The sequence below is a fragment of the Mus pahari genome, chromosome 9 (assembly GCF_900095145.1).
Source record: "Mus pahari chromosome 9, PAHARI_EIJ_v1.1, whole genome shotgun sequence".
NCBI classification, from domain to species: Eukaryota; Metazoa; Chordata; class Mammalia; order Rodentia; family Muridae; genus Mus; species Mus pahari.
In genome coordinates, this window is record NC_034598.1 from 6,979,282 (window position 1) to 7,003,494 (window position 24,213).

General features: G+C 42.7%; 1 protein-coding gene across 1 annotated transcript in view; it reads left to right on the forward strand.

Moving 5' to 3' along the window:
* Mettl24 (methyltransferase like 24) overlaps window positions 1-24,213 on the forward strand; it is a 127,435-nt gene that overhangs the window by 46,532 nt on the left and 56,690 nt on the right. The window contains exons 3-4 of the mRNA XM_021205740.1: window positions 3,405-3,544; window positions 11,728-11,956. Coding sequence (XP_021061399.1) covers window positions 3,405-3,544; window positions 11,728-11,956 — 369 coding nt within the window. The remainder of the gene's footprint in view (window positions 1-3,404; window positions 3,545-11,727; window positions 11,957-24,213) is intronic.

A 24,213-nucleotide genomic window follows, 5' to 3' on the forward strand; every position in this document is an offset into this window, starting at 1 on the left:
TTGAGCTTTTCAAAAATAATGTAACCATATAAAAATAGAGTGAATTTTTAAGGGATTCTCGTCAAAACTCCTCAGATTTTAAGAACCTCTTTGCCACATTCTATTCATGAGATGGTAGACTTGCTATCCAAACTTTTGGGATGCAAAACGAAATGGAAATGTGTTAGACCTCTTTAAGCTAAATAAATAAAAAAAATTTTCACAAAACATTTTTTCCTGGAGTCTATTTGCTTCTGTCCAGACCTAATTTACTTTATATGGCTAAAATTACAAGGGGAATTAGGCAGGCAGAGAGTATAATTACTTCAGCTGGAGCTTAGCTTGAAGTTGCTGTCCTCGCTTATTTTGTTTGCAAGAGAGTTTATTGAAACCATGGCTATAAATCTTAGCCAGAAAATTTGAAAAAAAAAATCAATATTTAATTATTTTTAAGAGCAAAGTTTTATAGAGGACTTCTAGTTATTTTCCAAAAATGAATGTCCATCAATAAGATGGTTAATGAATGGTTAAAATTGGATAATTCCTGTGCTGTATCTTTTGGATAAGACAAGAAGGGGAGTGGAAAAGAGTGTCTCTCTGATTAAAGTATATGTGCACGAATAAATCTTAGAATAAGGAAAAAATGTAATTAGATAAAGTACAATCCGTACAGAGAGAGCTCTAAGTTAGTGACTGTCATCCTGCTTAATGTCATAACCCTTTATACCCCAACCATCAAATTATTTCATTTCTCCTTCATAATTGTAAGGTTGCTACTGTTATGAATCATAATGTAAACATCTGATACTCGGGATATCTGATATGTAATCCCTGTGAAATTCATTCAACCCCAAAGGGGTTGTGACCTGCAGGTTAAGAACGGCCGCCCTAGACCTTGCCATGGCTCAGGAGGAGCCACTGGCCCTTTAAGCCTCTCTCTCTCTCTCTCTCTCTCTCTCTCTCTCTCTCTCTCTCTCTCTCTCTCTCTCTCTTAGAAGGGGGAAATAAAATAAAATCAAAAAGACAAACATTACATGTCTTCTCTCATATGTTAACCCCCCCTCTCTCTCTCTCTCTCACACAAANCTCTCTCTCTCTCTCTCTCTCTCTCTCTCTCTCTCCCAGAGTTCCCTACTTTGGGAGGCCTCTGGTTAATGGTTGGTGCCAACTTCTCTGTTCTTTGTTGGGGGCCAAAGAGGATGCTGTCTTCACTTGAAAGCTCTGGCCCAGGTCTAGTCTCTTTCCTTAACATTCCAAGGTTCAGGTGAGAAGGCCATGCTGGATCTTTTTTTCTGAGGCTTTATAAAAGGCCAAACCGTCCAGTAAACTCAAAGGGCCGCCTGCCCCAGGAACTCCCTACCCCACTTCAGGGTACGTGTGTGAGAGCTTATTATACTCCGCATTCCCCAGGGATCATGATACCTTGTGAATCCAGAGTGGAACAGAGTGTAACTTTTTTTTTTTCTTTTTCCTTTTTTTCTTCTGCAAATAAGGTGATTTGTAGTGGAGGAGCTGTGTTAAGCCTTATTTACATGGAAGTGGCCAGAGCAGAGTTTTGATGCCATCAGAAAGGGAGTAGGAACAAATCATGTGTGTCATTGTGGAAAGGCTTAGAGAGAAGTGTCCACAACAAGTGTCTTATCTTCAGAGCAAAAGGCTCAGGCTTAGGCAGCCCAGGGCCCTCAAAAGGGTCCTCCTCTAAGCAGCCTCAGGAGGAGGCGCGGCACAGAACGGAGTACCGAGAGCTCAGGTCTAAGACGCAGCAATTTTTCTATCAGTGGATCAGCACTGACCAGTTAGATAGGTAACAGCACTGTCCTTGGGTGGGTGAGGAAGAGCAGCAGGTAGGCAGACAGTGGCAGGATTCCCACTTCTGTCTGGCCAAGTGGTGGCAGATGAATTATAAAGCCAGAACACTGTACTCCGTTAACACACGAGTTGTAGTTGGTGCTTGAGAAAGGACTCCATTCCATTTTCTGATGACTAATTTCTTCTTTGAACAGTGACCGGAGACAGAGAGGCAGAAAGACACTGAGCTGAAAAGAGAGAAACTTGAGTGCTTTTCCTTGCTTTTGTTGTTGCTTTTTCAGATCTCATGCGACTTAGGCTGGGCTCAAATTCCTTACATAGCTGAGAAAGCCTTGAAGTCTTCATGCTCCTGCCTCCACCTCCCCAGTGCTGAAATTACAAACATGTGCCACCACGCCTGGCTGGTTTTTGCTTTTGTTTATTTGTTTGGAAATTTTATTTCTCTTTATTTCATGTATGAGTATTTACTGGAATGTATATTTGTGCACTGTGTGCATGCAGTACCCCCGGAGACTAGAAGAGGGCGTTGGATCCTCTGGGACTGGAGTCCGACTATTGGTCAGAGCTGATCCACTAATGGGAAAATTGCCATGTCTTAAACTTGAGCTCTCCGTACTCCGCTCTGTGCCGCGCCTCCTCCTGAGGCTGCTTAGAGAAGGCAGTCTTGAGGGCCCTGGGCTGCCTAAGCCGGAGCCTTCTGCTCCAGGGCTGTGCCCTGCCTTGAAGATTAGACACTGAAGATAAGAGTGCTTGGAAGAGCAGCCATTGCTCTTAACCACTCTGTGTGTGTGTGTGTGTGTGTGTGTGTGTGTGTGTGTGTGTGTGTGTGTGTGTGTGTACAGAGTCTTTCATTGAACCTGGACTAAGCTGACTGTGGAGCCCCCAGGGTCTGCTTCTAATCATGAGTGCTTTAGCTACAAACAGATGCCATGACAACATTGCAGTTATAAATGGTCCAGGACAAGATTTCTCAGCAATCACTTTACATGCTGAGCCATCTTGCCAGCTCTAAAATATCTCTTTAATAATAATAATAATAATAATAATAATAATAATAATAACAACAACAACAACTTTCCTGCTGTTGTTTTCCAATGAACAAAAGCAGTGAACCGCAGAGTTCCTTTATACCTGGAGTGATCTTTTGTCTCCTCTCAGCTTGCAGAGTTTTGGAGGATAACCTTGTGAATGTCTTGGTCAGGGTTGCATCATACTCTTGTGGTAGCACACTGCCCAGTTCTCAGTCCAGATCCCTTCTCATCCGTTCATCCCCCAGGCTAGTCAGACTAGAGTCCCTCTCTGCATAGCCTCCTGACTCCTCTTCCATTCCATCCTGGTTTCCAATCTGCAATCTAGGCAGATGGCCACTGCAGCCCTTAATTTCCCTTCAAACCCGCGCTGAGTCTTTGCGAGGTTGCTTCTTATCTGGCACATAATTGAAATTCCTCTGAACGTTTTACAGCGGTCTTGTGGTTCCCTGGGGAGGAGAGTAGTTAGCAATGGAGGACATAACTCTCCTATTACTGTTTTCAGGAGCGGGAAAAGCAGTTAAGTCTCTACCTGTCGTTTATCATCTAGCATTTTAAATTATTCATATTGATTTCCAATCCTTACAGATTGCATGCGATCACATGGGTACAGACAGCTTGGCTACTGACTCCAGCCCTGCACCGAAGCCCTGGCTGGTGTGTCTTGATGACAGGTTTGGCTTAGCTCATCAAATCCGCAGCAAGCGGTGCCGCCTCTACTCTTTAGGGTAAGACATACTTTTTTATAGCTGAGGAGAACACAAACATGTGGGCAGGCAGCCAAGGTCTTTTCTGTGACAACGGGGTGGAGGGTGCAGCGTGTGCGGTCGCTGTGATTTGTCTCATGCCTCACTTCAGGCTGATCTCCCGTGCAGATCTCCAACTGAGGTCACCTTGGCTGGAGCACCGCTTTTTCTCCCATTCTGCTGGTCATGAGGTGCCAGCTTCAGTTCTCAGCATCAGGAGGATCCCCTTGGAGAAACCAAAGGCTTCCAGTGTGAATCAGATCATCTTTGTTAGAGATAGAAAAAGTATCAATGGTTATATCGAGGAAAGAAGAATGCTATACGCTTTTATGAATGACCCAAGACAGATAAGGCAGCTACTAGTTAATTTGGTGTTTGGTTTTTGGTGTGTGTGTGTGGACCAGTGCCAATCTATGTATAGCTTTGTATTTATGGGGGGTGGGGTGGGGGGAGTAAAGGAATCCTTGGAACAACCATGTAGGTTTGCCCAACAATTGACTGGGTCATACAGGTTGAAAACGACCTCGATGTGCACACATATTTAGAGAGGTTCCATGTAAGAATGAATACAAGTCCGCCAGCACGTTTGTAAATTCCTGAACTCATAAATTGCTGCATCTTAGCTTTCCATTGCTGGGATAGAACACCATGACGACCAAAAGCATGATTTAAGCTTACAGCTCCACACCACACAGTTCACCCAGGGAAGTCAGGCACAAAGCTTGAGTCAGGAACTGAAGCAGAGGCCGAGGAGGAGGATGCTTACCATGCTGTTGTGGCTTGCTCAGCCTGCTCTCTTATAGAACCGAGGACCACCAGCCCAAGGATGGCGTGACCCACAACGACTGGGCCCTCCTCCATCAACCAGTAGTTAAGAAAATGCCCTGCAGGCTTGCCTACAGCCAGATCTTATGGAAGCATTTTCTCAATTGTGGTTCCTTCTCAGTTCACTGTATCATGTATCTAGTTGACAAAACAAAACAAAACCCACACACAAAATCATAAAACAAAGACAACCAGGACAAAATGATACCTATCTCAAAACAAAGCATTTTTGTTTGGAGTACTCTGCTCAGTAGACTATTTATAGAAGCCAAGTCGGTTCTTAGGTTAGACCACTGCAGCATTTTTAAAAGTATTTTAAAAGAAGACCCTATATGATGTCACATGGTTGTTTCTCACCGATTCTTAATGTGACATAAAAATACAGTCTGCACTCACAACTTCCCATTCTTCCTAGGGTCTTGGTGGCTTCCAGGAAAATCTTGGGTTTAAACAACAGGTTACACAGCCTCTGTCCAGCTCAAGCTCCATTAGACACAGAGCCAGGGACCCCTTCTCAAGGACCCTTTGACAACCTGTACCAGTCTCACCTATAGGTTCGCTTCCTCCATTCCACTGTCCACATTTAGACATCTTCCAGACTCTGTAGTCACGGGAAGGGGCAGACATCTGGGTGTTGTGGAGACCTCCCCAAAGGAGCTGGTTAAGAGGGGACCCAATCGTGGCGATCAAACTATTACAAGCAGTCTGTGGACAAGAGATGTAGCTGAGTTCTAGAGTGTTTGCCTAGCATGTGTGTGGCCCTGGCCTTGATTCTCAGTTCTACAAAAGCAAGGCATGGTAGCTCACACCCGAATCCCACCACTCAGGAGGCAGAGGCAGGATCAGAAGTTCAAAGTCATTCTCCACTGTATAAAGAGTTCAAGGCCAACCTGGGATTCGTGAGATCCTGTGTCAAAAAATAAAATTGTGGATTTTTATAAAAACAAAGAAAGAATTCAAATAAATGTGTGAAGTTAATGAAATAATCACAAATGTGTCAATCAGAGGTGTATGGCAGGTCTCTGGGTGGGACTTGGTGTGATGACATCAGCTATGTCAAGGGCTGCTTGAGAAGGAGATGCAGGCTATGTGTTGAGCTTGAGTCAGACAGGAGCTGAACAGCCCAGTGTTAAGAACTGAGATTTTCCTGGAAGTCACCAGCTATGCTTCAAGGCCATAGGAAGAATGGGAAGTCCTGACAGCAGACTTTATTTTATGTCACATTAAAAATGTGTGGAAGTAGGTCAAAAAAATAATTGCATAGTATAGCATGCAAATTGGCAATGTCATCTCCACCCTGTTTCCTGGTTCCAAACTGCCTTTATGTTCTGCTTAATATTTTACATTCCACAATACTTTCACTTAAAGCATCCTATAACTGAATAAGATAAAACTGGGGAAGTTATTTAGGGGGTGTTTTCAAATTCCTTCCCCCCCTTATTCCTCCAAGCTGTTGGATAAGACAGTTCTGCAGCAAGATTTCAGATTATTACACAGAGAAAAAAAAAAGTCTCTCATTTACATTCAAAATCAGCTATGCAAAAAGCAAACTCGATCTTCTGAATTACACTGGAGACAGAAATGAATAGATTATAGGGGTCAATATTTGATGAAAACCATGAAAGCTTTTATTACAAACTGCAATCTAGCTGGGCCTGGTGGCACACACCTTCAATTCATCACTCAGTGGGCAGAGGCAGGTGGATCTTTGTGAGCTCAAGGCCAGTCAGTCCTGTTCCCAAATGAAACCCTGTCCCCAAAACGAAATACATAAACAACCAACCACCAAACCCAAACCAAACAAAAGCAAAAAAAACCCACAAACAAATAAGGAAAAATAAATTGAAGACAGAAAACTGGAGTCTAAAGAAATTACGTGTGGTAGAAAACAAGATGACAATTGGATTGTGTGAGGATGATGATTGTATTATGACTTGGGGTCTGCGATCTAGACGGCCCTCCTGTCCTGATGAACCCTCTCGTTGCAGGACAAGCAGATGGCTGTTGGTCATCTCAGTTGCTGCTGAGAGGAGACATTCAAGCAGTGGTTCTGACGCGAAGAACCACCACAGGGAATGTCGGCCCTGGGTTACCAGTGTAGGGGAGTGTTGGGACAGACATGTGATTAGTAGGGGGTCAGAGTCTGTGACCTTCACATCCAAGTGTGTGTCTGAGTGCCAGAGAAGGCTAATGAGGAAGCTATGCCTCTGTTGGCCCAGGCATTCCCAGGCAAACCACAGATACAGAGCAGCTGTGGGGAGCCATTCCTGAATGAGACTCCAGGAGTCAGAAGATAAAGGCTCATGGCCCTGGGTCTGATCTGCCTCACCATCTCTCCTTCACCCTCATCACTGTCTCTCTCAGGCTGAAGTTTCTCTGCTGGCTCTCAAAGTTTCATACTCCATAGTGGATTTAAAAGACAAGTATCTGGCACAATGCGTGCTATTATGAAAAAGTTAAATTCAGATCCTTTTCAGTTTTCAGAGTGGAGAGAAGATCAGTGAGCATAGAGGAAGGGACAGGAAAGGAAGGTAAACATTGATGAGAAGAAAAAGAAGGGGAATGGAAAAAAATAAACCAAATGAACCAGACCAAACAAACAACCCAGATCAGGGCTCAGAGGATAGTTTACACCTTACAACTTTAGACCAGCACTCCCAGCAAGCCTTCCAGGGTAGAGACTGGTGAGGGGATAGTCCAGGTGTGGTGGGAGGACAGGGGCCAAGAGGAACAGGGGAAGACACCCAGGGGGCTTTTGTTCCAGTGGCTGTGTTTTAGGGTTGAACTGCCTGTGGAAGTGACAAGGAGAGGATGTGAGGCGGAGGCCCACTGCCTTCATCTCCCCTATGCCTTGGTTTCAAGACATAGTATCTTGGTGTAAGACAGAAGATCTCCTAAGTCACACATGTCGAGGCAACAGGAGCCAGTGTTTTAGACAGAAAACCTGCCATTTCTGGTGGCCGGGAGTCTTTTAAAAAGGATGAATGAGCCTCACAGCCAAATACGTTTGTTTTTCAGAGCTTGAATGGAGGCAGAAGGAAAGTGTTAGCACAGGGTATGTGAACGGGGAAGGAGAGGGCTGTGGCTCTCAGTATTTCTAGACACTTGCTCCTTGACACCGTCTATTGTCTGGTAATACCACAGGCACACAGATACACATTGTGCTTATGGTATGTTTTTGCAATGTATAATATCTATGCTATATATATGTAAATAGAGGATGTGTGTGTGTGTGTGTGTGTGTGTGTGTGTGTGTGTGTGTGTTGTGCACATGCCTGTGCTCCCTAAAGTCCATTTCATTGTTTTGGGAGTGGTATTGTTCTGAAAAGACATGGGTTTTATTTGTTTTTTAAGATAGGTTTCACTATATAGCCTTGGCATACCCTATGTAGACCAAGCTAAAACAAAACTCACAAAAAGCCTCCTCCTCTATCTCACCTGCTACTGGGATTAAAGGCCTGTACCCCACGCCGGGCTCCACGTTTCAAATGAAATTGCGGAAATTTGCAATGTTACTAACACACAAATCAATACTTATAAACTATCTTCTTAACTATTCTCCTTGTGCTTTCAAGACCCTCACCCACACACACACACACACACACACACACAGAGAGAGAGAGAGAGAGAGAGAGAGAGAGAGAGAGAGAGAGAGAGACAGCAGTTTATAGATCTAGTTTAGATTGTGCCACCAGGCTACAACGCCTTTCTTGACCCTTCTGGGATGCTCTCGCTCTGGAGGAAAACACTTCTTATGGCTTCCAGGCCTCTCTTCTCAGTGATGAGGGCTGACACTTTGCCGATCTGTATTCGAGATTTATTTTTATTGCTTTCTTTCTTTCTTTCTTTCTTTCTTTCTTTCTTTCTTTCTTTCTTTCTTTCTTTCTTTCTTTCTTTCTTTCTTTCTCTCTCTCTCTCTTTCTTTCTTTCTCTCTTTCTTCCCTTATTTCTTTATTCCTTCCTTCTTCCCTCCCTCCCTCTGTCTCTCTCTCTCTCCCTTCCTTCCTTCCTTCCTTCTTTTCCTTTTTTTCTTAGTTTTTTAATAGCTTTAGCTACATCTAGCTCACATACTTAAGTACCTAAACTTAAGTCACTACCCTTAAGTTTAAAACATTTTCTTTACCCTCTCTTCCCCCACAGTCCTGGACCGAATATGTATCACTCCCTATTTCCCTCTAGGTTTTATCTCTGCAGCTGTTCTGCCCCCTCCTGCCTACCCCCTGACCGTGAGCAAACGCTAACCGACTTTCTGCCTATAGTCACCTACTCTAGACATTTCATGCAAACAGGGGCATGCACTGCGTTGTCTCTAACACATGTTTTCAGAGCTCATCTGCAGTACTCCATATCCTTTATGTCTGAGTCATAGTCCATTGTATGGAAATTCTACAGACTGTCACGCCACCCATCAGGTGGTATCATTGCTTTGATTCCTTTTTAGTTACTATAAATGTTGAGATGAACATTCGTCTATAATTTTTGAGCCTACGTCTTTTAAATTTTAAATTTTCTTGAGTGGATACCATTTTACACTTCCACCATCAATCTCTGACTGTTCCAATTTCCCAAAATCTTTTTGTGGTATATATGAGCTCGGGTTGCCAATACATACAGTTCGCATACTTAAAGCACACCTATAGTTAGTCCAGAGAGCAATTGCATACAACTTTCAAAAAAAACCACTCCTCTTTCAAGAACTCTTAGTGCCATCCACCAGGAAATTATTATGATTATAAGGTGATCCTGTGTGGAAAGAACATCTTAGAGTTGTTTAGTGTATACCTCACACAGCTACAGGGAACCTGCTTGCTTTACTTTGAAACATCAGAGATGGAGGGCTAGCATGGCTGTCCTGATATTCCAGTTTAGTCTACTTTTAGAAATTCAGCCCTGTAAGTCTTTCCCTTCTTTAGAAAACCTTTTAGATTTGATGTCCTTGCTATGCTGAAAAATTCAGTGTGCCCTAAGATCCCAGCACTGGTGTGATGGTATTTATTAGTTAATCCGATAACTTCAGCTCCCTCTTACAGAGGGAGGATGGCCTTTGAATGAGCAACTTAACTGCTGAAGTGCTTCAGAAGGAACTGTGGAGGCTGCTAACTGTGCCCTGCTGTCTCCTCTGCAGTTATTCCCCTGGTACAGAACTTGTGAAGTTAGCAAAACACACAGCCACTGTGTGGATTCCTGGATTTCCTGACTTTCTGTAGGAATAATATCTTGTGTGCTGTGTAGAAGCAGCACTTGTCAATAAAATCTGATGGCCCATAAGCTGAGACAGGGTTAGAAGGTGGGACAGAAGGCAAAGAGAAAGGAACTCTGGGATACAGACAGGTGTGGGAAGACCCCACACACACACTCTGAACTAGGACAAGTGAAACTTCCATGTGGAAGACACAGAATAATATAAATGGGTTACTATGAGTTAGGAGCTAGTTAGCGAACAAGCCTAGTTTTTGGCCTAGGTGTTTACTCATAAATAATAAACTTCCAAGTCGTTATTAGGGAACTGGGGCATGGGTAGAAAAACCCCAAGGAACAGCTTTCCTTGTAGCTTCAATGGCCCTGTGATTAGCTGTGAGCAGCGACTGTGGGTGGAAAAAAATGTGTGGAGTTTTCAGGAAAAGAACATAGCCACTGTTTCCCCTTCTACCTGTTTGGCTGCTGCAGGAGAAGGGAAAACTGGACCAGTAACTACTTACTTTGAGATGGAAGCCACACATCTGATCTGTGCTACTTGCTCTATGGACTAACCCTAATGTAAATAATTCTATTGTGTAAACTTTTCTACTGCAAATTTCCTTTGCAGTTAAATAACAGTAGAAGATGGTTTACCTTCGTATTTGTTTGCATTAATATCAGGTATCATGATTATTTGTTTAAAGTGCTCTTTCCTTGTGAGTGCCCTCAGCTCAAGGGCACTTAGACTCTACTTGTCCCCATGCCAGTGAATTCCTTGCTTATGTAGAGCATCCCATAAATACTCATTTACATACAGGAGTAAGTCAGTGAATTGAGGCTGCTCTGTGCAACATCTGAATGCTGTTGTAGATCCTGGGAGCTGGAGACATTACATAAAGTTTTCTGTGGCAGTATTATGGCTCTATCTATCACCTGTGTGGGGCACAGGAGAGTTAGGAGTAACTCATTCTCTAAGACATGACAACTTTCCAGACTTTCCAGACTTTGAGAGGAATGTTCCTCTAGAGCTCCTTGTCTCAGATCCCCTGCAGTGAAGGAGTGAACCCACAGAGCACGTACTTTGGAGGTGGATCCCTCTTCTGGCTCTATTACACTGGGATGTGTGGCACAACACCTTAGCTCTTCCTCTTGCCCTTTACATATGCCATGAAACTTGATAAATGTAAACTAAGCCTGGGAAATGCATTATTTTAAATACACAAAAGGCAAAATTGCACACACTAAGTAAATGAGCAGAGCTCATGACTTCCCGACAAAGTACATATTTACGTATTAAAATTAAATGGTGTGGAAATGCCATAGTGAAACCCCACTATTTGATAGTCTATATGCACTAATTGTAATGGCTAATCTTGTCAGCTTGAGTAGATTGAGACACACCTCAGGGATTCGTACAGCGCATCTCTAGGGGTACCTATGAGATTACAGGTCTGACGTGAACAGATTAAACCATTGATGGATTCAAAATGTGAATCAAGTGTTGGAAGGTGGTAGAACCGAGGAAGGTGAGAGCTAGTTGGTCATGTTCTGGGGGTCTGTCTTGCCCTGCCCCCTTCCCGTTACTGTTCCACTCTGCTCCCTGCCAGTCACACTGTGAGGTGTTCTACTGTGCCTTCCTCTCTGTGATGGGATGAAACCATGAGCCAGAATTAGTTACTATTAGTACTATTAGTACTATTTTCCCACAGCTATAGACTAAAATACTGCTAAGAAAAAAAAGGAATTAAATAGATTGAGCAAAAGTAAGATCAGTTAATAAAAACTACAAATAATTTCAGATCATCTGAAACATATAAAATATCGCTATCATGTAATGATCAATATACATCTATATGCATGTGCTTCTAATAATTTAGAATAGAGACCATTCCTTGCATATGTTTATGGGAAGATACAGGAAAACTACTAAACATGTTAATCTCTAAAAGTTAATGGTGTGTGTATATGTGTGTGTGTGTGTAGAGCATACATATGCAAAGTTCATTGAATGTGTACATCTGATGTTTTTAAACATAAAGCATGATGTCACTAGGAAAGCATTAGAGTTGTCAACTTGTTTATCTAAGTTTGCTTCATTTTATATATATATATATATATATATATCATGTATATATCATATCTTTTCTTTCTCTGGTGTCTAGGCTGGGGAGTGATGACACACACTTTGAGGTGAGCATGGCCAATGGTGGATGTGAAGTGCATCGTTTTGATCCGAGTGTCAAGTCAGCCCATGTTCTGGAGCGGCAGGGCCTCTGGCATCACCGCTTGTCCATCGATTGGCGGGATCCTCATCCAGCTGTGGCTGCTCAGAAGCCACACAGCAACACCAGAAAACTGGGAAGCATTCTGAATGAATTTGGGCATCACAAGGTAAGACCTCTCATTTGGTTTTATAATTAAGTAAAGTGAATGAACCCATCAATTTCAGAAAATAAAGACCGAGGTTAAGAACGTGGACACTTGAAAGTTGAAGACTTGGTTTTTCCATTGTGCTGGTCACCCAACATTACTTGTAAAGTTGACCTGCAGATATGATATTTTGGTAATGCTAGAGCTGTTTAGGTTGAACTGAGAATTTTAATTGTTGCTAAGTCTTGGTCAAGATGAGATAAGAGACTAAGAAGCCAATGTCTGACAGAGACTTCAGCATACTATCCCTGCTTAGGAGTTTTTCTAAAATTTTTAGAAAAGTAAACTGCTTACTTGAGCCCTGATTATACAAAAATTTCCTGTTCCTGCTTATGTTTTGTAAGACACTGATATTGTATAATAGTCCTCAAATCGCTTGCTGTTTTGAGACTTTGACTCTTTTTTTGTGCTAAAAATTAATAAAAATTTATTTTCAAAAGTTCCAACTATAAAAAGTGTCAGAAAAATAGAACTATATTTTGATATCTGTAATTTTGAACTGTGATCATATTATTTTAATTTTAATTTTAATTACAAAGAAGCTAAAAGAGAATTGGCATATAAATGTCAATTTTCATTTTTAGGGAATATGTTCCAAGAAAATGGAATAATGTTTATAAAGATCTACTAGCATACCCATGTTTATTAATTCTCAGTAGCTTAAGTATAGAAACAACTTGTACCCATCAACTGGTAAATGTATAAAAAGAACAGTATAGCTGCATATAACATTCATATAATAAATAAAGTGTGATAATTAGCAACCAGAAAACCATACGTGCCAAGAGTTCATATAATAGTTGTGAATATTATGGTCTGTCAGGTAATCCAGGAACAGAGAGAAATGCTATAGAGTCTTGTACACAGCATCTAAAACAAATTAACCTTGAAGAAACAGTAAAAAAAATGACCAAGAATTGGCGCAAGTGGAGAAATAATATGAATGTTCAAAGCCTGTGTTAAAAAGTAGTGGTATTAAAATACATTTCTCTGAAACCAGTGGAAAGTTCATGTTATGAAATCTGCATGTAAAAAAACAGTGGCAGGGCATAGTGGTGTATGCCTTTAATCCCAGCACTCGGGAGGCAGAGGCAGGCCTGAGTTCTGAGTTCGAGGCCAGCCTGGTCTACAAAGTGAGTTCCAGGACAGCCAGGGCTACACAGAGAAACCCTGTCTCGAAAAACCAAAAAAAAAAAAAAAAAAAAAAAAAAGAAATTCCCTCTTTGAGCAATGTTCTTTGAACCCAAGTGTTAGCATCACGTAGTCCAACTAACTGAAGTCTCTAAACAGATGTTGAAAGGGGTTCTGACTGCCAATGCCCTCTTTGGTCTCCTTGACTTTAGCCTGTCTTAGCCTATGGTTCCCAGTCCTAGGTGCCATGTAATTTAAAACACGTCAAAATAAGGGTCCATTTGCGAGACAAGGTTTCAGTTGGCTTATTGATCTTTAATAAATAGACTTTCCCTGTTATTCTTTTTCTTCTCTTTTTTCTCTTCTCTTTCTTCCCTTCCTCTTCTTCTTTGTAGATAGATAGATAGACAGATAGATAGATAGATAGATAGATAGATAGATAGATAGATAGATAGATAGATAGATAGATAGACATATCCCTGTCTTAGGGTTTCTGTTGCTATAATAAAACACAATGACCATAAGCAAGTTTATTTCCTCTTACAGCCTATAGTTCATCAGCCTGGGAAGGCAGAGCAGGAACTCAGGGCAGGGGCCTGAAGGTGGGAGCTGATGTAGACAGAGGGCATAGAGGAGAGCTGATCCCTGCCTTGGTCCCTAAGGCTTGCTCAGCCTGCTTCTTAAAGCACCCAGGACCACCAGCCCAGCAATAGTACCACCCACAGTGGCTCTGGGCCCTCTGACACCAATCATCAATTAAGAAGATGCACCACAGGCTTGTCTACAGGCCAATCTGGTAGGGACATTTCTCAGATGTGGTTTCCTCTTTCCAAATGACCTGTGTCAAGTTGACCCAAAACTAGCCAGTGCACTCTCTTTAATCAGACAGTCAAAGCCTTTTCAAGAACAACCCTAAAGAATTTATCATTCCTCTAACGTGGGACTAGTTACTGGTCTATGCTTTGTTTTTGCCACCAAGAATACCCAGCACCCTACAGTCAGGAATCTTAATGCCTCCTAACTAGAATATTTTGAGTAAAGTCTGTGAACAGAACTTTTCTTCATGTGCTACGTAATTTTTAAGAAGCATGAGAAGTGGCGGCATTTTTCAGAGTTCTAGTCTAGATTATTCTATTTGCCGCTCCTACATTTGAAAACCTGCCTTTCTTTACTCCTGAAAATTACAAACCAATTCCCTAATATGTCAAGTTGAGGTTATTCATAGAGTGACGATTCTTTGTGTTCAGTAAAGAGTCTTGTTGTTGCTCTCTGTGAGTGTCACTGTCTGGTCCTGTCCTCCTTCACTCTTCTGAGACCAGACTGAAGGAGCAAGAGAGGTTAGTTAAAGCCAATGCTCTTTTGCATTTTTCCAGTAACATTTTAGCAAAAGATCTGCTAGACAATAAGAGGAAATGAGGCTTTGAAGAAGCGATATGTGTACATAATTTATTCCAGCACATTTGCTATAAAGAGTATGTTTTGGGCTAAGGAGGCACAGACCTGAATTGCTCTTGTGTGGCTCCCTGGGAGCTGCAGTGAGCCAACCTTTATGCTGAGGGTCATCCTGTGAAACATTTTATCCCTGAGATAGCAGAAGCGTTTACAAGGATACTTACTTACAGAGGAGAGATGGTTAGACGGTTGCTTTGGTCCTATGGTGATTTATTTTCCCTTAAAAAATTAATAACAATGAAAGTGATCTGCCTCTGCCTCAGAGTTGCCAGGTATGTACTTGATGCTTTTTTTTTTTTTAATTTATTGTTGAAGAATGGAAGAGACCTTAGACTCTTTGGGTGAGAACTCCCAAACAGAAGCAACAAAAACTAAACTACCAGTGAGTGATTGCTTTCATTAAAAACACACTTCTAGGGGCTACACGATGCCAGATAAAAGGAAACCTCATTTGTGGCCCAGAGAGCATAGTCTATTTTCATTTCTCCCTGTGTGTGTGCAGACATTGATAAATAGGACATGGCTGAAGCAAGGGAGGGAGTTAGAGCAGAAAGAACACTTGAAGGTATCAGTGCTTCTTCCTCTTTGTCCACTGATTCCAGAAGCGGCATCAGGAGCCAAACAATGCTGCAAAGTCTTTAAAATATCTCATAGAGTTCTATAATAATTTCCATGTTCATTTGTTTTTCTCTTTTCTTCTCTGCATCCAAACCTAGTTTCTAGTCAAGCAAGGACTGTGAGAACCAAATGCAGGCAGTATTTGGAGATAGTGACAGAAAGATGCATATGGCTTTTGTGCTGCTGTAAAAACTCTTTGCTAATTTTAACTTCGAGCTATAAATCAAGAAAAACCTTTGCAGAGCGCCATGCCGAAGCAGCTGCGTCGGCACAGCCATGTGCTCCCGAAGCCCCGTCCGTCTGCCAGGGAGTAGATCTCCCTGATCCAGCCTTGCTCGGGATGACTGACTGTCCAGCTTCTGCTGAAATGATTGTTGCTGTCAACTAAATCTATGGATTTTTCAAAAACTGTTTGAAGATTAAACCTGAGGATTCTGTTCTTACTCATTTTATTGTGTGGCGTTCCCCCCAAGCCCCGCCAAACTCTTTATCACAAACTCAGCATTTCCTAGATGAACCCGGCTCGGTAATGATAAATTATGTTCATTATTGCTTCCAGTCAGCCAAGGGTTCTTTTGCCATGTTTTGATGGAAAATGTGGCTGTTAAATTGAAGCTCTCTTAGTGCTAGCCGTTCTGAGCCTAGGGTATTGGGAGCCTCTGGTCTTGGCTTTCAGCTCTGCCACTCCCAGGCACGCACACCTGGCTATGGGCTGCGGTGCCTGCAGCTCGTAGTTCCTCCGACTCTGGGCTTTCTGGAGTCTCTCCCCTGCACTGTCTTGTCTCTCTGCAGCCTTTGCCATCTACAGTCTCCAGAGTCTCAGCTCTCCACAGAAACACTTCTGCAGGCCTTCATAGTCCTCCCCTGGCTCTCTTCAGAGCCATTCTCTGGAACTCATTTGTAGCCCTCTAGTTACTACTGGGGGGAGCCTAAGGCTGGAGGCCCAGACGGGTGTCTCCTTTTTGTGCTCCCAGCTCAGCCCACTCTATCCACAATAAAAACCACAAGGTAGGCAACAGGACCACTTAGAAGAGGCTCTGAGAATGCCTAGTGTTGCAGCTCACTAGAATAGTGCAGGAGGAAGATCTGGCTAGACCAGTGAGAGGCAGGCAGCTTCCGTAGCCGCCGCTCACCCAGGGGCACAGTCCTCGGCCTACAACCACAAACATAGAATCAGTGCCCAACTTGACTGAGGGTTTGGGGTCACTTATGGAGTGGCTGTGACTGATCATCTGATCCTGTCAATGGCTGGTAAAACATTTTCAAGAGTTGAATTATAGTGCCCTGGAATGACTTTTAATAAATGACTTTTTTTTTGTTTTTTTTTTTTTTTTGTTTTTGAGCAAAAGCTTTGTTTTTGGCTAGTAGTCATGAAAGCTCCTGTTGGCTTATATTATTGGAAGGAAACCCCTTTCAGGCACCTGTGACCGGGCAGGAGCCTTCCTCAGCAGCCATGAAATGGTCAACATAGAGCTCCCAGTGCAACAGCTGGAGGAATCACACAAACCATAGCTGACTGACTGATGGCTCTCATGATCGCTGTGACAAATGGAGCTGAAGACATAGCTGCTCCCATCCCTGATGGGATGGCACCAGTGACATTCCCAGTCTCACTAGATATGAGAGCCATGGAGATAGCAGAATAGATCCCATCCAGACTCAGTCCTTTATGGTCCTGGAATCAACCCCTGGCTGGGCTCCTTAGCAACCATGGTAGCTGAGCACAGAAAAGGATTTTTTCTGACGGCTGTTAGTCAAGCAGCTGATTAACTCACCCCTGGCAACTCCAGTCACTGAGAAAAAAAACCAACAAGCAAACAAATGAAGCTTACAACAGAGATCTAACATGGACATCTTATCCATTGGTGCACTCTATTTAGTAACACTTAGCCCCTAACTGTTGTCCTGAGAATGCGATGGGCTCTCCTGCATACATCTTCCTTATTCCATCCTTCAGGCTTCACCATGCTACTGACTGCAGGAAAAGGTGCCTTTCTGGGTGCTCACCTCAGCGAAGGCGTTAATCTAGATTTGAATCGAAAGTCCGCTTGTTAGCATCTGGAACAGGACAAGGACCTGCTCTCTCTGGCATTCCGTTTGACCTTCTGTAAAAGCAATGACATTAGCAAAGTGTGGCTTTTTGCAGGGTGGGGGATTCGATCTGAGAACGCAGTGTAGCAGTCTCCAGCCGAAAGCCTGGCGTGTGTTCATTACGTAATCTCTTTTGATGAATTTAAGGGATCGTGATCCACATTTTCAGTAACAGTTAAGAAAATAATACAGGAGCCAGGCGTGGTGGTGCATGCCTTTAATCCCAGCACTCGGGAGGCAGAGGCAGGCAGATTTCTGAGTTCCAGGCCAGCCTGGTCTACAAAGTGAGTTCCAAGACAGCCAGGGCTATACAGAGAAACCCTGTCTCAAAAAACCAAAAAAATAAAAAATAAAAAAAAAGTAATAATAATAATAATAATACAGGAAATGTTTGTTTTTCTTTCTTTGTTTTTGGGGAGAATGAAGCATAGATTCATTTGGACATTGCTAACTACAACTGATTTCAGTCAAGAGTTGTTCATGGAAGCTGTGTGTGAAACTAAAGGGCTCCTGGTCCTTCAGATGTGGCTGAAAGAGAATTATTATTGTTTGCTGCCTTGGGGCACGGAGCAGCTTTGCCTGATGATTGTGTAGAAAGTAAATACTGTGCTTCAAAGAGAGTAAATAAGTCACTGAGAATTGATTGGAATCTGTTTCACAAGCACAGATGTCCACCTCGGGGCTGGGCTGTCTGGTCAGATGGCTCTGGGTGACTGGGCTTCCTTCCTGTCAGCTCAGGTCTCTGCCCTGACAGTCCTCTGGCTCAGTGTCCTCTTGGGCCCTAGAAGGACTGCAGTCTCTGCCTTCCTGAGGTGAGAGATTTCTATTCAATCCAGAACGTAATTTTCTTCTATGGTGTGTGCTTTTTGAGAGAATATGGACTCTGAATATCAAATAAATCCCCTTTCCTTCCTACTTCACAGTCAGCTTCTGGATGTCTGTGAGGAGCGTGTAGAAAAGTTCATTGATATAAGTAGACTTTGAATCTGGTCATTTGGGATATTTAATGTTTTTTATTTGCATTTTTAAATAATAAAGTTTATTAAAATGCTTTAGAAGATTTTTAAAATGAGACAAAAAACATTTGTAGAGCTATGTATAGGCAGTGCGAGATAACACTACTAGATAGCTTATTAAATATGCCTAAGGCTCTAGATTTGACCCATTGCAAAAAAACAAACAAACAAACAAACAAACAAAAAAACCCAGCCATATAAACTGAAAACAAAAAGAATACAGAAAGCAGCTGATGAGAAACAGATCACAGAAAAGGGACAGAGGATTCATGAAAAATCACTCAAGCTTTCTCATATTAAGAGAAATGCAAAATAAAACTGCACCTGAATGTTTCATCAAACCACCAGCTCCAGAGCAGCAGGGATGTGAACTGGCACAGATTTTCTGCAGCAGCGGCTTGCAAGGGCAAACCTGCACTGCTTCTGTGAGCCTCCATACCCCAGGTTCCCATGTGTGTGAAGACAGCCAGATGGACAAGATCACCTGTTTGCAGCACTGTGTGGCTGGGCAGTCCACCACGTGGGGTACTGAAATGCCAGATATCTTTTTGTGGACACCTGACAGTGCCGCAGCGAAAAAACACAGTACAAATCTTTATGTACTGACATGGAACTATTACACACACACACACACACACACACACACACACACTATATATATACATATGCACTCATGTATAAATACCAATATTATATATCAAAGGAAGTCACAAGGCAAAGAAACTGACAATTTTGAAGAACAAATTGATGACTTACACTAGTCAATTCTAAAATTTAAGTTGTAGCCATCAAAATAGTATTATATTGATTTAAAGATAGATATAATTGGACTGTCAAGAGAACTTGCAAATAGAACCATATATGCAATATAAACATATGTGCAAAACACACATATGCAATACATACATATAATGGGTTTATAAAGTGCTGATGCAGTTCAACAGTGAAAATGATAGTGTTTACAACAAGAGATGTCAGAACTGTTGACTATATGTATGGGAAAACATTTATACGATACAGTTTGATCACACCCTCCACCTTCCTCTAGTGCTCCTGCACTGCCCCCTCTGACCCTATGCTCTTGTTATTGATAACCTCCTGAGTCCCACTAGTGGTATCCATATGCACTCCAGTGTGGAGCCATCCCCAGAAGCATGGATAACCAACTAGCAGTCATGTCCCCTAAGGAGAGTGATTTTCCCTCCCTCAGCAGCCATCACTATCAAGAGGCCACTTACCAAGCACAGGGCCTCAGGAACCCTCCCTCTGCCATGTTAGAGTTTTGACTGGCTTGACATTATACAGGTAACCACAGCTGCTGTGAGTTGATCTGTACAGAGCAAGGTCTTGTGCAGAACTTAAGCTTCTCACAGCTCTCCTTCTCTTATAGTTCTGCTTTTCTGTCCTTCACTTCCATGACGTTCCTGAACCTTGGATACAGGGTAGGTTAATAGACATGATTTGTCCACAGCTAGTCGCTCATGGTTACTTATACTTGACACCTTGGCCAGTTATGGGTCTGCATTGACCTTCACCCTTTGTGAAATGAAGTTCCTCTAAACAAAGTTGAGACATTAATTTAAAATAATATAGGCATAAACATGGAAGGCAAAATTATGAAAATTTTGGAGATGTTTAAAACCTTGAAATTGGCAAATATTTCTTTAAAATTTTTTGTGTATGGGTTTTGGCCTGCATGCATGTCTGCTCACCACGTGCATGCCTGGTGTCTGAGGAATCCAGAAGACAGTGCCAGATGCTCTGAAGCTGGAGTTAGGGGTTATGATTTACCATGAGGATGCTGGGAATCAAACCTGCAATCTCCTGGAGAGTGCCAGTTCTCTTAACCACCGAACCACCTCTGTAACCTAGGTAAACATTTCTTAAGAGAAAAATAAATAAAAGCATAAGCAATAAAACTTTTAAAAGGTAGCGTTTCATGAAGATACTCACCCAAAGACATTGCTAAGAACATGAAACCTAAGATAAAATATTTACCACAATGTATCAGATTTCAAAACTTTCATCCAGAGTGGACAAAGAATGTTTACATTAAAATGTGAAAAGAAAGGAAGCAGGCAGATGCTCGGTTCAGAGCTGGGCAAAGATCTGGACAGACACTTTCCAAAAGGAGATAAACAGAGGCAAAAACACACGAGGAGATGCTCAACACCACTGGTCATCAAGGAAATGTAAGTTGGAGCTAAAATAGATGCTATACAAGAGTTACAAAGCGAAAATGATTGACAAGAAGCAGCAATGGAGGCAGAGCTAACAGGACCTCTCAGGCACTTTGGGAGGCAGAGCCAACGGGACCTCTCAGGCACTTTGGGAGGCAGAGCCAACGGGACCTCTCAGGCACTTTGGGAGGCAGAGCCGACGGGACCTCTCAGGCACTTTGGGTGGAGATGTGGCTGCTTTGGGAGAGTTTGGTGATTTCTAGCTAAGTTGGAACTACAGTTGAAATCTGAAGTGTTCCCCAGAGGCCAGGTATTACAGCTTGGTCTCTAGCCCGTGGCATTATTAGAAGATGATGTGGGAGGTCTTCAGGGTGTTAGGTGTGTGCCTTTGGAAGGACTACTGGGACCCCCAGACCCTTCTTCTTTCATGCCCTGTGTTTCAGTGTTTTATTGCTATGAAGAGACACCAAGACAAAGGCAACTCTTACAAAGAAAAACATTTAGTTGAAGCTGGCTTATAGTTACAGTATTATTGGCTGGGTAGGAAGCAGGGCAGCATCCAGGCAGACATGGTACTGGAGATGAACTGAGAGTTCTGCATCTTGATCTGCAGGCAGTCAGGAGGAAGGTCTTTTCTACACTGGGCAGAGCCTGATAGGACACCAAAGGTTACCTCTGCAGTGATAGACTTCCTCCAACAAGGCCATACCTACTCCATCAAAGCCACACCTCCTAATAGTGCCACTTCCCATGGGCCAAGCATGTTCAAACCACCACACCCTGGCCATAAAAGAAGCCACTTTGTCCTGCCATGATATGCTACCTATAGGCCACAAAACTATAAGCCAATCAAGCATGCATTAAAGCCTCCAAAATGAACCTTTCTTCTTTATAAAGGTGGTTAACTCAGACATTTGTAACAATCATGGAAAGTCAATGACACAGTTGAACATATATTTACTAATAGATCTAAAGGCCTGCTTCTAGGCATTTAAGCAAGAGAACTGAGCATGTATGTCCACACAAAGGCATTGTGCTTGAAAGTTAATGTAAGCTGTATTCATAATGGCCCTAATGTGATCAGTTCAGACATGTATTAACAGGGGTAGTAGTTGATCTTCATTGTAAACTTGATTTAAAATTGCCTAGGAGAGACGTCTTTAGCATCTTTCCAGAAAGAATTAACTGAAGAGGAAAGGCCCACCCTGACGTTGATGGCACCATCCCATGTGCTGGAGACCCAGACGAAGAGGAAAGGCCCACCCTGACATTGATGGCACCATCCCATGTGCTGGAGACCCAGACTGGACATAAGGGAATGCAGTAGAGAGCCAAGTGAGCGCTAGCACTCTGCCATCTGTCTCGGATGTGAGCAAATAGCCTACGATTCCCCATCAGGCCCTCTGGTCCATGATGGGCTGTAGTTGCTAACACCATAAGCCCAAACCACTTTCTCTATTAAGTTCCTTCTTGTTAGGTAACTAAGTAATACAGCATTCGAATAAATAGGCTATAATTTGAATATATGAAAAACAATACTCCATATCATCCATATAGACTGAACATAGCTTAGACATTTCTTTAAAAAGGGAATAAGCTTAGTAACTTACAGAGCATGAATCCATCTTACAGATTCCATACTGGATAGAAGAGAATGTCATGTACAATTTTATACTCATTCAGACTCTAGGAAAAGAAAAGCCCTACTAGCTAGTGATGGGAAGTCATGTCCTGGTGCCACTGAACTAGGTGTGAAGAAGGATGCAGGAGATCGCAGGGGACTTTGAGGAGTGTGAATTTCTGTAAGGACGTGTTGGTGGTTTATATGGGTATTCAGGAATGTCACAAGTCTTTCGGCTGTACACTTGAAATGTACTTCACTATATATTAGTTATACCCTAAAAAAGGAAAAGTACGGAAGAGTATGTAAGTTTTGACATTCCACTGGTCACACAGTAGTTTTGGTTTGCCTAGCCTCTCTGGGAAAGCAATGAGACTGAGGAGGTCTTTTGCTTCTAGGGAGAATAGGTCACTGAGAAAGAGACTATACTGCACGTCTTGGATGTTGTACCTTGTGAATATTCCCAAAGACTGGTGTGCTGCAGGCTTGGTTCTCAGCTGACACTGTTGGAAGGGATGGGACCTTTGAGAGGTGCAGTCAAGTAGAAGGAAGTTAGGTCTCTGGGGACCTGCCCTGGAAACGCCATTAGGACCCTGGTCTGTTGCTATCTTTCTCTTTTGCTTGCTGGGGGCCATGAGGCAGCCTTTGCAGCCACCTGTCCTTTCTTTGAAGTTCTGTCTCACTACAGGCCTAAAAGCAGTGGGAGGTCCAGTCAACCATACACCAGAACTGTGAGCCAAAACCAAACCCTGTGTTCTGGAGCTTCTCTCTACCCTCTTTCTCTCTTAGTTGCTTTTTCATATTTTAAAATGTCATTTATTATCAAACTCTGAGTGGATTTCTTAGTAGCAGCTTCCAACTCTTTCTTTTAAAACCGCATCCAGTACAAAGTTTATACCACTTATTGATATTTTTACTAGAAAAATAACTTTTTACTTTCAAGATTTTTTTAATTGGGATCCTTCCTGTCCATCTGTTCTGTTTTAGTTGTGCATGTTTTATTTAAAATCGTAGTGCCTCTGCTTACATCTTGTGAAGGCAGATCTTATTTTTGACTCCCCTGTGCATCCTAAACATACCAATTATAGCCCGACTGTTCAGTACAATTAATTCTGGAGTGGCTACCGATCCATTTGTTGTTGGCGTTGCTCTTGCTCTCATCCTGTGACTTGTGTGCAAGTTGGAATTTTGATTTGCTGACTCATTTTCTGCGGAAGGGTTTGGTTTGGCTTGTGTCTCTTCTTTCTTTGTTGGCTCACCCTTTTCTGCTGAGTGCTTTTGCAATGGCCTCAGAGACCTCCTTTTACACAAACATATGGGGGCTTCCATTCCCTTCAGTGATGCTGGGAAAGTCCTGCCACTGGACCATCTGAAGAATGCCTCATTTGCCGTTACTACACTGTCAACTCTCCTTAGGAAAGTAGCTAGTTTTCAGTCAGATTTTCAGCCAGTGGTGGTCAGAAATTTACTTCCGACTCTTTTCTGGAGCTAGGGAGCTCCACCCTAGCCCTGGCTTTTAATCAGTGGCAGTGGCTCTGGCTTTTGTCTAGAAGCCCCGCCTCTTTCTAGGCTCCTCCTCTGTGCAGAAGATGGACGCCCAGCATCAGTGCCACCTCCTTGAAGACTGAAAGCAGTCATCCTGGCTTCAGACCTGTTCATGGCGTGAATGAGACACTCTTCTTGCTTTGAGCTCTCCTCTGTTCTTTCCTTTCCTCTTCTTGAAATACCTTACTCCCTTTTGTTCTGCACACAGCACGGGGCAGGAGTCTGCCTCACCTAGTACAATCACTCAACTGTGCTTTAAATGAATTCAACCTCCCTGGATTTAGGTAGATTATATTCGGGGATCAGCTTCACTAGTTATCTTTCCTAACATTTAAAACGTCAGGAATGAATGATTTTGAGATGTTTACACTGCCTGCAAATTATATTCCGTATCATGATTTCTCAAATGGAATGTAGATGTTAACTACCTCGAACCTAATTAAATGGATGGTGGTGGTGGCAGCGGCAGCGGCAGAGGTCAGAGCTGGGGCTGGAGTCCTGTATTTCTCATAGGTTTTAAGATGATGCTGGAAAGCTGGGCAGTTGGTGGCACATGCCTTTAAT